This window comes from Trachymyrmex cornetzi, unplaced genomic scaffold, assembly GCF_001594075.2.
Source record: "Trachymyrmex cornetzi isolate Tcor2-1 unplaced genomic scaffold, Tcor1.1 scaffold1118, whole genome shotgun sequence".
Taxonomy (NCBI): domain Eukaryota; kingdom Metazoa; phylum Arthropoda; class Insecta; order Hymenoptera; family Formicidae; genus Trachymyrmex; species Trachymyrmex cornetzi.
Window position 1 is genome coordinate 30,115 of NW_017295674.1, and position 12,778 is coordinate 42,892.

A 12,778-nucleotide genomic window follows, 5' to 3' on the forward strand; every position below is an offset into this window, starting at 1 on the left:
ATTTACGCCCTTACCTTATCAATACCGCGCACATGTATGGTGTATTCGTGAAACGCTTAGCTAAGGAGTGCTCGAGACTTCAGGACCGAGATAATGTTACCCCGCTGATTCCAGTTTCTCCAACCGTAAGACATCCGTGCAAGCAAGTAATCCGACCTATATCCTCTTACGAGTGTAATTTTATAATTCATTAATTTAGCAAGTTTGCTTTGCTACCAGAATTAATTACTACGATTCAATGAACTATTCAAGTATAGATAACTAAGTGTATGTAAGGCTTCTGTTTATATATCAAAATAAAATTTTATTTGATAAATTTATCTGAATTTGAATTTTTTTATTATCCAAGGTCTTTTTAACGCAAATTAAATTTGTAGATGTTAAATTAAAAGTAGATTTATAGATATATTGAATTTGAGCTTATATACATATATATTTTTATTTATTATATATACATAGTTTATTTTAACTTCATATATATATATATATAAATATATATAAATACAAAATTTAGCAATTGGACCTTGCGTAATTCTTTATTTATTTTTACTAATGATAGTAAATTATTTATCAACTAGATTTTATAACTACAGTTTCATCTTTACATTCAGGAAATCAGAAATAATGAGTAAGTATAATTAATGTATAATATATTTATATATATCATATACACACTTCATTATATTGTATGTAAGTTATAATTGAATGATAAAACTTGTCTATTTCATTTGTTATATACCATGTTGCTACAATCATTTATTTATTATATTTGTACTTTTAATCATCAGGAACATTCTCTAGTCCCTATAAAAAAAAGTAATTAAATATGAATAAATAAAACCGTACATTTAAATTCATATAAAATATTGTAGTTTATGAATATATTAAGTTACTCTGTTTTTCCATGGGGCTCCCGATATGCGAATATCTCTTGTAAACATATGGCGATCCCATTCCTGTCTCAAATCTCTACGCATTGGCTGAAAAGAAAAGTCGAAGAAGTAATATCTCAATTCCATGCAAATCAGGAAAGAAATTTGTATTACAAATTCTTTTGATCTTTTCCAAAATTTTTTCTCATGATTTTAACTTGTTTAAATAACATCAGACTAAAATGTAGTAAATTTTTGTAAAGATTTTGCAACGATTATAAAATTTGAATCATCTAAATTTCATCAAGTTTTACAATTGACGTTAACGCCCAACAAATTGAACATTTTATTTCTAAAAATCTCTTTTTCATAACAAAATCGGAACAATCCTTAAGGAATAATTGATCTTTTTAGAATTTTCAGAGTCAAGATATACAAAATATATAGATATATAATTTTAGATACAATACATATTGATTCAATAAATTTTATGAATTTAGCGTTATTATTGGCTAAGTACATTTTATTATTACAATTTTATTTTTATACAGATTTATTTAAAAGTAAGAAGTGTGTCTTTAGCTTGGAAGTTATTAACATATTTGCAATTAGACTTCAGGGGTTTTAAACTATTACTTACCTATTTATATATCTTGTTTTTCTCATAAATTTATACCCCAAGGATAAATTATTCCTTAAGAATTGTTCCAATTGCTATGAAAGAGGGATTTCTTAGAAATAAAATGTTTAATTTGTTGAGTATTAACATTAATAATTGTGTTACAAATTTACAGTCGAGAGGTTATGTCATACAAAACATTACTTACGTTTCCCAGAAAGTATTGATTTAGATAATAAGCTGCCCATTGAGGTAGTATAGGTACCATGCCTATTATCACCATTGATGGAAGTATTTCATACCACATGGCTGTTGAATTTTCACAAAATAATAGTAAATGATAGCTCCTAAAAACTCTGTTACGAAATCAGATGTAACGTAACCTACAATCTACGCATGCGTCGATGTACTGACAAAGTTTTCCTGCACAGCCTGCAGCTGAACCTTATTTATCATTTTTTTCTCTTTCTTTCCAGATTTAATCCGTTATATGTCTATCCTGTTTTAAGTACAAAGAATAAAATAGAAAGAAAAATTAAAAATTCGGTTTATTAACACGTTTGCGTGTGAATTTTATGTTTCAAGTTCTTCGGGTATTATTTACATAATTTCACGAGTGTTTGTAATAAAAAATTAATTAGGGAATAATTTATACTGTTCGAATATCGAACATTTTTATTGGTGACTGTCGGTGACGCATTTTATTTTTATCAATGAGAGATCGATCCGAAGATCGAATTCCACATGAAACCGCCATGATAATCCTCATGATAATTGTAGAGTAATTAAACACGCTTGGCCGAAGCTTCTTCAGAGGGCCATAGCAACCGGGCGAAAAGTTCAGATTAGTCAAAAGGCGTTTAGTTTAGGTTTAGACGCTGATAAGACAATAGGTATGGTGGATATTAAGAGGTTTAATCAGCTATGTATCGAATCCAGTGATTAATTTAAGTCATTTCAATCGTGTAACGTTTTTCGCACTCCCTCAAGTACTTTTATTTAGGGCATTCAGATAACGCTGATGCGAGAGATTGCGTCCTGGCCGGCCGGCGGTGACGCGACACGTATTATCGACAAACATACATATCCCTTGAAAATTGAAATAAGATAGTATGCTGTCGCGGGTTCTTTAGGTCCGTTTAAATTCACACGTGTTTACGATTTCTAAGTAATTTCAAGAGAACAGTACGTACGTACGACAATGATCTTGAATAATCTGTACTGTTGACACAAAAATTACATTAATTGAATTACTGAATTGAGATTTATCATCAAATAATCATGCGACGTGACGAGACATTTCATGTGTTATATGCTATCTCTGTTGTGCTCTGTTGCAGGTCAAACTATAATAGGAAATATTCAGCCACCAGAGATGCTGCTGCAGATATATTCGTTGTGCATCTTAGGATTGGATCTCATGACACTCATCATCGGAGTGTGCTACACAATTCTGATCGCTGTCTATAGAATGTTTAGACCGCCACCGTTGAAAAATCTCAACTATGAAGTGGCTATGGTAACACTGTTACCATCTCTACTTCTTGTCAACGCAAACCTTTTCATGTTACAAAGGAATGTCATAATTTAGGTCGTAGGTGCAGGACGTGGGATAGGCAAGGAACTTGCTCTACAGCTGTGTCAATTTGGTGTCGTGGTTGCTTGTGTAGACATTAACGCAGAAACTTGCACTGCTACTGCGCAACGTGCTCAACAGTTACATGGAATATGTAAAAGCTATCAGTGCGACGTGAGAAATAAAGATGCAGTATGTACAAGCACCTGTATTTCTCTTCTTAATAAACATAAACCATTTGGTCTTTGACCAAATTTTAATTATTATTAATATGTCGATATTAGGTTGCTCAAATTGTGAATCTTATTAAGATCGAGTTAGGAAACATTACAATGCTTTTCCATTGTTGTGGTTTGCCCAGCCCACGTACGTTAATACAAGAATCATCAGAAGTAAGAGACACTATGGATTTATCAGTCATCAGTCATTTTTGGGTGAGTAATACTTTAATATGTATCTTGATACAAAAATCTTGGTATAATCAATGTCCTTTTTTTGTAGTTGTTGGATTCAGTTTTGCCATGTATGCGACAAGCTGGTAAAGGCCACATTACGATCCTTTCATCCGTCGCTGGTCTTTCCAATGGATCCAGTGGTCGAGGAACCCGGGTTCCCTTATCTACTGCACAATTTGCTGTCCAAGGCTTAGCAGAATCCTTGCATATGGAATTAAGACATTCAAATAGCAACATCATCGTTTCATTGGTTCACGTTTATCCCTTTATCGTTGGAACGGAAATTGCAAAAGACATACGTTTTAGGTGTCCAGTATTTGTAAACTATATATTTAATTTCTTTCTTATATGTTAGTTTTTATTATCATCTATGCGACGGCTTTGAATTATTCTAATTTCTGACAAATGCGTTTTGCAGAATTCCGAGTTACTTTGGTACAATGCCTGCCGCAGAAGCTGCTAGACAAATTTTAGATGGTGTTCGCCGAAACTACGCGGAGTTTAGTGTACCAGGATATTTGCTTTATCTTGGACATGTACTTAGGTAAATTCGCTACTTATGTACGTCTTTATACGCAAGAGGAGTGATCTAATATGTAAGTTTCTTACGTTTTTAGGATTCTTCCAAAAAAGGCATCTTTTATGTTACGCGATTTGTTAGACACTGGAGTTGACTTTGCGTAATGTTAATATAAATATATATATATATATATATATGTATATATAAAATTCTTGCTGCATAATTTCTCAGCGAAATATGTTTTCTAATATTTTTTATATTTATAAAATTATCTTTTACAATGTATATTTTACTTACTTTTTAAGAGAAAGAATGCAACAAATGTGAGAATTTATGTAACAAAAAATATTTTATTATTTTTTATACATTGCAGATTATATATGTTCATGAAAAAAATTGTTTATTACTTTCATATGATAGTATGATGTTAAGTGCACTCAATTCTATTTTACACAAGTTATACTTTTTAAACTTAAGCATAATTATTTATCTTTTAACATATATGACATATATGTAATGTTGAGATTGATTTGTAATTTAGTCTTTATGCATCAACAGTAATACATATATGTAACATTAAGACTGATTTCTAATTTAGTCTTTATACATAATGAATTCAATTGTAAAAATAATGTACTATTCTTTTATCGCAATTAATGATTAAATCATATTTCTGGGTAATACTCACAACGCAATAATTTTCAAATAGATACATATCATAAAACAAAACTGTTTAATTTATAACACCTGAGCAGGCAAGAAAGAAATGCAGACCGAAATAATCATTCACGAGCACATTTGTATATAAAATTTAAGAGACACATTAAATATAAAAGGAAATATTTTCTACTAAGCCAAATAATTGAGGATGTATTTATTTTTTTTTCCTAAAATTTTATGTATTTATACGAAATAAATTTAACAGAGATAAATTCAATTGTATTTTAGCTGACTTACACGATTGATATTCTACAACTTATTTCTTTATATAGGTATATATAAATAAAAATTAGAATCTAATCAAAATTAAGAAAATTATTATTCATAGAAAATTGTTTGAAATATATATTTTTTAATATTAAATTATCGATAGTATATGTATATTTTAATATTGTTACAAATATTAATTAAATACGAGAAGTCAAATAGCATCTACATATTCTGCTATATTAGATACCGAAAAATGTATTTAGATTATATTAAAGATCAAAAAATAAAATAGATTTATAAAACCAATAATAATATATGTCAAACTAATTAAAGAAAATTATATATATCGAGAGTCTCAATTGCTGTGTTTAGATTTCGTTGAATTAAATCATCCGTAATTTTAGTTTTTTGACTCACACATTTAACGATAAATATTAGCCGATTGAAATACTTAGCGTCAAATGAAGATATAAATATAAACTATCACCAACAAAATATATAACTAAATGTCGCATATAGCAATGCAAAAAAATACTGTACATTTACAAAACAAATTTATCAATGTTAAAATACTCGGTAAACGATGTTTTTGGTCCTAATACTGGAATGACTTTATGCTAATCTAAACCGGGAGGGGCTGGTTCCGAAAGATCAATTTCCATTGTATCTGGTTTTTGATCATTCGAATAATCACCACGTGGTGCCTGAAAGAAATTGATGGAAGAGATTTTTTTTTTCGAGAAAATATCGCGTATTTATTTTAAAGAATTATATTATAAAGATATAGGGCTCAAAATATCGTTCCTTTATATACAGGCATCTTTACTCACAATATCAAACTCATCGAGCATGTCACAGGGCACTTTACCCTGTATAACATCCATTATTGATTGCGGAATGTGTGCTTTCTGAAACAAAAAAGAAAAAATATACGATATTAAATCTTATGTGCGGTAGAATATCATTAAAAAAATTTTTTATTATGATAAATTACAAATTAACAAAAAACTAATAAGTTTTTATAGACTCTTTTAATTAAAACAATTTAGAAAAAACAAAACATACAGTATAGGCAATAGGAGTCAACATTGGTTATCAATTAGCGCAATTATTTTTAATACTAAAAATAAACAAAGTCAAGGTTTATATTTTTAGTATTAAGAAGAATTGCGCTAATTGATAACCAGCGTTGACTTCTATTGCCTGTACTGTATGTTTTATGTTTTTTATGTTTTATGTTTTAAATTTTTTATTACATTTATATATAGTTTTAGTTTACAATCTTATTTTAATATTTATTTATCGAATAATGAAGATCACGCTTAATTTATACCAATAATATAAAAAGAATTTCGGTCATATTCAACATGTGTAAAGTGTATTAAAAAATATACTTTAAAATGTGCTACGAAATTACCTGATTCTCGGCAAAAGCTTCGACATGGGCCAGCAAAGGAGCACGTAAATTGTTCGCCATCCGAAGAGCCTCTGCTAACTGTGCCGGTGGTAATTGTAAAATAACGGCGAAACTTTGTGGCTGCGTGCGTTCGCAGCACTTCACGAAGCCTTCCCACACTTTCGGCTGTTTCCACACTTGCTTCAGAATCAGTCGTTGAAGTATGTTCATAACAAATCCACTTAATCTGGGATAAAGGGCCAAGCTTTGTATGACTGTACGCATTAATAATGTCGGTAAAGGTGTCATTTCCATAAGATGTTGCATCACAACGGCGACTGTTTCCTGCGTGTACGCTTGTTTCTCAGCAAAACAAAGAGATGTTGCTGTATACGAAAGAAAAAATTCCGTAAAATTTATGTCAATAAACTTTCTCTCGAGGAAAGTAAATAAATATTTCATGTAAAATAAATTACCTTTAATGACGGTTTTTAATTCAGCCTTGCTTGGATCTATACTATGTAGAGCTATCAATAATTCCGCAGGCGTAATAGGCAATGTGTGAGGAACTCCACTGTCATTATTATGTGTACCAAGTAACCTGTTAAATACCTGAAAAAAATAAATTTATTATGCTTTAATTATGCTTAAGAAAGCAGCAATTAAAGTAATATTTTAAATGCATTATTTACCTCTTTTACGACAATAGGATTTAATTTTATTAATTTTGGTAATGCGGCGATTACTTCTTTCTTTGTGAGTCCATTCAGGACAGGTATTAAAAATCTGACATCGGAAACTCTAGTCTGATATAACTCGCGTACCCTGGCTACTAACTCTGCGCTTGGGGCAGCTGCATACACAAATACCATAATATAAAACAATAGACAAAATACAAATTTAAAAAAATATATATTTTAAATAATAACATACACTTTTCTGTAAGAATATGTATGATCCTTGTGACTAAAGTTTCAGATCCTTTTGGACAGTTTTCAACAAGTGCGAGGAGTTGTGGACTACCCATACCTAAAGATCTTACTGGCCCTTCTACCAGTCTTAATACAATACGTTTTACATCTGCTCCCATTGACGTATATACTCTAGCTAATCTGTTATTTATTAAATATACAATATATAATACACAGGATTTTCATACGAATATATCTTATGTATGTATATTTAATAATTAAAAAAGAAAATGGTTTTATATCACTTACTCGTGAATCAGATCTTGATGTTCACTGAGAAGAGCAAGATACAATCCTAAGCAGGCACGTGTAGTTGATTCGGTCCACAGACTTTCGATTTGCGGTCTGCCTCTATCTTGTCCGAAAACAATCTCCGGTGGATTATGAAGGCGTAAAAAGCCTAAATATAGTACTGCGTATTCCTCGATTAGTTTGCTTAACTCTGCTCGGCTGTATAACTGACAAACTAATTGTATTGCAGCTTCTCGTATCTATTTATCAAAATGTACAACATTTTACTTTATATAGTATCAATATATGCATATTTTTAAAAGCATTACACAGCATTATATATTATATAATTTTTAATCTTACTGTATTGTTTTCATGTCCAGTATGGCACAATAAGACATTTAAAAATACCAATTGTTTAGTTGGTCTACGCACTACCATTTCTTTCAGAAGTTGCAATGGTGCAAGACCTCTAGTTTCGTCAGATGATACCATTTTTAAAGCCTCTACAGCATCTTCTGTTATTAATGGTGCTTCCAAATAAAGCCTTTTATAAGAAAAAGTTTGGTAAACAGTTAGTGATTAACATAGATGTTTTATACTTTTATATTTTATTCCGCATGTATATGCTTTTTCTAAATTTAATATTACCTGGATAACAAAGCATCACGATCTTTACCCTGAATCAAATCAATAGCTGAAACTAAAGTGCACAATAAGAAATTATATGCCTGATGTGGAGCTTCTTGTGGTTTTGTACATAATGTAGTGCGCCTTTGAAATCCTTGTAGCAATGCATATTCTTCATATAACCAACCTAATGCTAAATCTAATCGATTTCGCATGTCATCAGTAATATAACGTAAAACAGCTTCTTTAATGTAAGGATTGAAAGTGGCTGCTAGCGTAGTCAGAATCTTGGATCTGTAATATATAGTATAAAGACATAAACTATTAACTATTAGATACAACATAAATATCTGTGTGTATGTGTGTGTGGTGTCATATATTAAGAACTTTCATACGTATAATAATTTATGCTCCGTTATACCTTACAGTAGCTACACCACCAAAAACTGCAGTCTTTTCTGAAAGTAATATCCTATTGACTGCCATCAATAACATCCGTTCTTTAATTTCCTTCGGAAGTGGTTTTGTCACTTCGACTAATTTCAACGCCTTCATACGATTTCTAGCTTTTGCAAGTGATTTCTCATGAGCCTCTAATGATGCTTTTGCTTCTTTCTCTTTTTCCCGATCTTTTTCACGTTTACGCTCCCGCTTTGCCTCAGCTACACTAATTGTAGGATTTTTAATTAAGTCTTCCATTACGGCATCTTCTTCCTTATCTCTTTTGTTCTTTTTTGCTTTAGTCTGTTTAATTTGTGTTGCTAGAAGTTTAGCAATTGTTTGACGTTGTATATTAATATCAGTAGTTGCAGTGGGTTGATATTCCCTTTGGAAAATTGTAGTCATAGTATCCGGAACCCATGCCTGTTAAATATCGTTCAATACATATTGATAATTTAAAGTTTATTTTACGATATAGATTAATATAAAATATAATTTGTAATCGTACCATACTATCCATTACCAAATCCGTTGCAATTTCTACACTGAGTCTTTCGGCAATAAAACTTTCAGAAAGTTCAATCAAGTCTGGTAATTTAGGCGCAGGAACAGTAGCTGCTTCTGCTTCATCTATTATCACTTCAACTTTTACTCGTTTCGCAGCAGTAGCAGCCATCTCCTTCAATTAATAAACAAATCTTTAAAAATAATAATATGCACAACAAAAATGTATTTACTCAAAAATTCATATATATACCTGTTGACGTTTTTTCATCCGACGGACATCTTCTGGTTTTGGATAAGCTTTAATAATTTCCTGCTCTTTTGCTCCAAGTTGAGCCAACTGTTTAGCAATAGTTGAAGCATACTCTATACTAGCAGGGTGTTTCATCAATCCAAGAAGTGTGAGTTTTAATTGCTTCTGTACACTGGTTACTTGAGAATCAGACAGTGTTGGTGGTAGATCATGTTGCAACCTTTGTAACGCTACACATTATGACATAAATTATTAAATCTTACAAAAACGCAAAAAAATTATTGTATATTAAATGTATATACCTTGAATTACATTAGACATAAACTGTGGCCTCATTTTGGCAATTAACGCCAAAGATCCCATACATGTCATTAAATTGACACTGCTAACATGTGGAGATCCATGAAACTTAATCAGCAAATCCATAACGTGATTTGCTTCTTCCTCCAATTTTCGTCTACGAGCTATTTTTAATGTTAGCGGAATATCCTCGAGAGAGAAATCATCAGGCTTCTTTGGACTGTCGGGATCTGGATATGTCTGTATTAAAATAACGCCCTCGAGAAACTTTACAGCTTGTGTTCTTATTCTGAAATGTAGAATATTTTAATAGCGTTAGGACCATTCCAAATGAAGAGATTATTTTCGATTATTTTTAATCATTCTGCTCACCCATCATTGTCACTGTCAATCATATTAATAATTTGAACTTTAAGAGCACTTAGCTGTGTCCATGCTAATTCCATATCTGTCGTAACAACAGTAGCACTAGCGATCCACTTGAGAGCAGCTCTGAGAATTCTGCCACTGGCTCTAAGAGCACGTTTAGCTACAACCGATGTTTCATCGGATGCTAATCTAAGAAGTATTTGAACTGTACGAGGGATTACCTCTGGATATTTTATTCTGAAAAAAATCAGTTATAAGATATATTGTTATTGAATGTATACTTCCTGTATAAACAAAATTGCATCATAAAAAGAAATAATTATTGATAATAACCCAGATTCTTCAATAAATCCTGTAATGGTCTTTCTAACTTCAGAGCTTCTATCTACAGAAAATTGTAGAATGTCGTTTAAATAACACTCTAACAGATGTGGCTCCTTATTCAATAAAAGTTCCTGTACTTTACATATGTTTGTAATTTTAATGTCCTCAGCGATGCTTATGGAGGCCTCATTTAACCACTCAACGATCTGTAAGAGGCCAGAAGATATTAAGAAAAATTATATTGTTTCAATAATAAAATTTTTCACAATTATTGCGATGTAACATATGTAAATTGGATATAATAATTTAGATTATTTTTGTATCAGATTAGAACGCTGTAAATTTCATGATTATTTTTTTGCTCATGGCAGTAAAGTGGTATCTCATAAAATAATTGAAATAATTCCTTCTCATAAGAATTATAGGGTATTTTCCATTTAGTGACACAAGTTGGTTGACACGACCGTCGTTTTTATCTTTTTTGGCATTCCATGAGCAACAAAGACAGAATATTGGCGTCGACTTGTGTCATCAAATGGAAAGCATCCATATATTTACATTATAATGTTAGTAACAATTTTTTACTGACTCCGTAAGCGATGCAAAAAAATTATACGCAAAACATTTTCTTTGATTTTACAGTTTGTCATCGAGGATACTATATTTTTATCAAAGAGGTATGGATTGCAAAAGTAATCGTTCTTTTTTTTTTTTTTTTGACATAAAAGTGTCTACACGGCAAAATCGTTGTTTCGCCATTAATGAGTGCGTCGTTGTTGACGAGCAAACGAGGCAAATGGAATTTTGAGGTTAACTGTCCACTGACCAACTCGCTCGGTCCCTTTTCAGCCTCGGATCTTCTATGCAAACGTGGATCCATCGTATTTATGTTAAACTCAAAGCGGTAATCGTACGAGGAGACGTGCGCGTGCGAAAATTGACGCAAAATTTATACGCCCAAGCGCGAATGCATCTCGAGCCACATATGTCTCAGAGATTTTCTCCCTTGCCTTTACGACAACGCGATATTAGCTACGACAAACGAATCGAGCTCAAGTCTCGTTTGAGCGTATAGTATTCTCAATAATCCGGTACGAATATGTATCGTGATGATATAATTTGGAGGTATTAACAGCAGGTGTTCCGCGATGCGTTACGAATTCGATTTTGTCGCCATCTTGGCATTTTAACTGTCACAATGGTAACGATATGATTCTCCTGCGATTTAGGCGCAATATTTTCAATGTTATTTACGATTTTACTCTATTTTATGATTATAAATACATATATATTTTATAAATATGTATTTACAATATACAGGCGTATGCACACGGATTATTAAGGAATTATAATTGCTTTAATGCATGAAGTTGCCCGCATATATATTAGTATATAGGCATATTCAGAGCGTGTTCTTCCTATCTACTTGTTCGCGCATCATGATTGTTGATTTTGAATGTTTTCCTTTTAGGAAACACACGCGTCGTTCTATTTTTGTTTATTATTCATTGAATACCAAGGAGACATACCGTTTGTGTCGAGTGTGTCTCTCCTGAAAGGAAAGTAGTCTATTCGAGAAACGACGTTTTCTCTTTTGAAGCAGCTGGAGGTATAATGTTTCGTATTTGTTTGACATATCGATATTTGACGAATAACGTAATAATAAAACAAAATTCGTTAAAGTATATCGCAATTAATAATATAGCAGCAATAATGCGATATAGTATATAGTATTTCATGAACAACCAACAGTCATGATATATATTCAAACATTTAAGGCGCAGTTTCATGCTGACGTTAAAGCTCATTTCTAACGACAAATAAGTTACGTGATCGAAATTAACGAATAGCAGGCATCAATTTTGATCACGTGACCCGTTTTGCCGTTCATTATATGACCGTCAAGCGTCTGCATGAAAAGGTACCTTTAAACGGGAATTATATATGTACTACGAATATATACGGTATGCGCACCATTTCTGTCTTTAAATTAATCGTGGAGAAAATAATGAAAATGCTGAAAGTTATCAAAATATATGTAAAATAGCATTCTATATATAGTTCCATTATTAAATTAATTAAATTATACGCGATTAATACGATAGCATTCTTTATTTTATAGGTTTTCAATTGGTTGACTTTTTGAAAATATATATTTAATTTATTACATTCAATTCTAGATAATCTGTTTAGAGATAAGTATTATATCCTAATAAATAAAAATTATTTGCGGCTAATTTTTTCTTTTATAGAGGACGCCACAAATAAAATATTTATTCTATAATACACGGTCAACATTATGCTACAAATGTTTTTTAAAGAATTTTTTGATTGGTCAATTCGTAAAGTTTTTTCTTTTGATTGCTTCGAGACATTCATAGTGAGAC

At 31.4% G+C, this 12,778-nt stretch overlaps 3 protein-coding genes across 5 annotated transcripts; 1 reads left to right on the forward strand and 2 right to left on the reverse strand.

Annotated features, from left to right (window-relative positions):
- Positions 1-673: 673 nt before the first annotated feature.
- Positions 674-1,898, reverse strand: LOC108763736 (uncharacterized). The gene is made up of 3 exons (XM_018511597.1): positions 1,700-1,898; positions 894-980; positions 674-804 (listed from the first exon to the last, which is right to left on the reverse strand). Exons 1-3 carry the CDS (start codon positions 1,796-1,798, stop codon positions 778-780), a joined length of 213 nt encoding a protein of 70 aa, XP_018367099.1. The 5' UTR covers positions 1,799-1,898; the 3' UTR covers positions 674-777.
- A 352-nt stretch (positions 1,899-2,250) lies between these two features.
- LOC108763717 (17-beta-hydroxysteroid dehydrogenase 13) lies at positions 2,251-4,214 on the forward strand. 3 transcript variants are annotated; one of them, XM_018511577.1, is made up of 8 exons: positions 2,313-2,384; positions 2,495-2,680; positions 2,832-3,010; positions 3,083-3,259; positions 3,352-3,501; positions 3,569-3,828; positions 3,941-4,066; positions 4,140-4,214. In XM_018511577.1, the coding sequence occupies exons 3-8, from the start codon at positions 2,867-2,869 to the stop codon at positions 4,204-4,206; spliced, it is 924 nt and encodes a 307-aa protein (XP_018367079.1). In that variant the 5' UTR covers positions 2,313-2,384; positions 2,495-2,680; positions 2,832-2,866; the 3' UTR covers positions 4,207-4,214. The 3 variants fall into 3 exon arrangements, with proteins under 3 accessions (XP_018367087.1, XP_018367079.1, XP_018367070.1); XM_018511585.1 differs by lacking the exon at positions 2,495-2,680 and having other exon boundaries at positions 2,251-2,384; XM_018511568.1 differs by lacking the exons at positions 2,313-2,384; positions 2,495-2,680 and having other exon boundaries at positions 2,771-3,010.
- A 1,272-nt stretch (positions 4,215-5,486) lies between these two features.
- Positions 5,487-11,271, reverse strand: Sym (symplekin scaffold protein). Its single transcript, XM_018511557.1, has 16 exons — positions 11,218-11,271; positions 10,401-10,597; positions 10,071-10,304; positions 9,701-9,987; positions 9,399-9,628; positions 9,150-9,320; positions 8,622-9,064; positions 8,222-8,494; positions 7,934-8,117; positions 7,589-7,830; positions 7,302-7,480; positions 7,061-7,221; positions 6,845-6,980; positions 6,390-6,754; positions 5,803-5,880; positions 5,487-5,676 (listed from the first exon to the last, which is right to left on the reverse strand). The coding sequence occupies exons 1-16, from the start codon at positions 11,269-11,271 to the stop codon at positions 5,590-5,592; spliced, it is 3,321 nt and encodes a 1,106-aa protein (XP_018367059.1). The 3' UTR covers positions 5,487-5,589.
- Between the last annotated feature and the right edge of the window lie 1,507 nt (positions 11,272-12,778).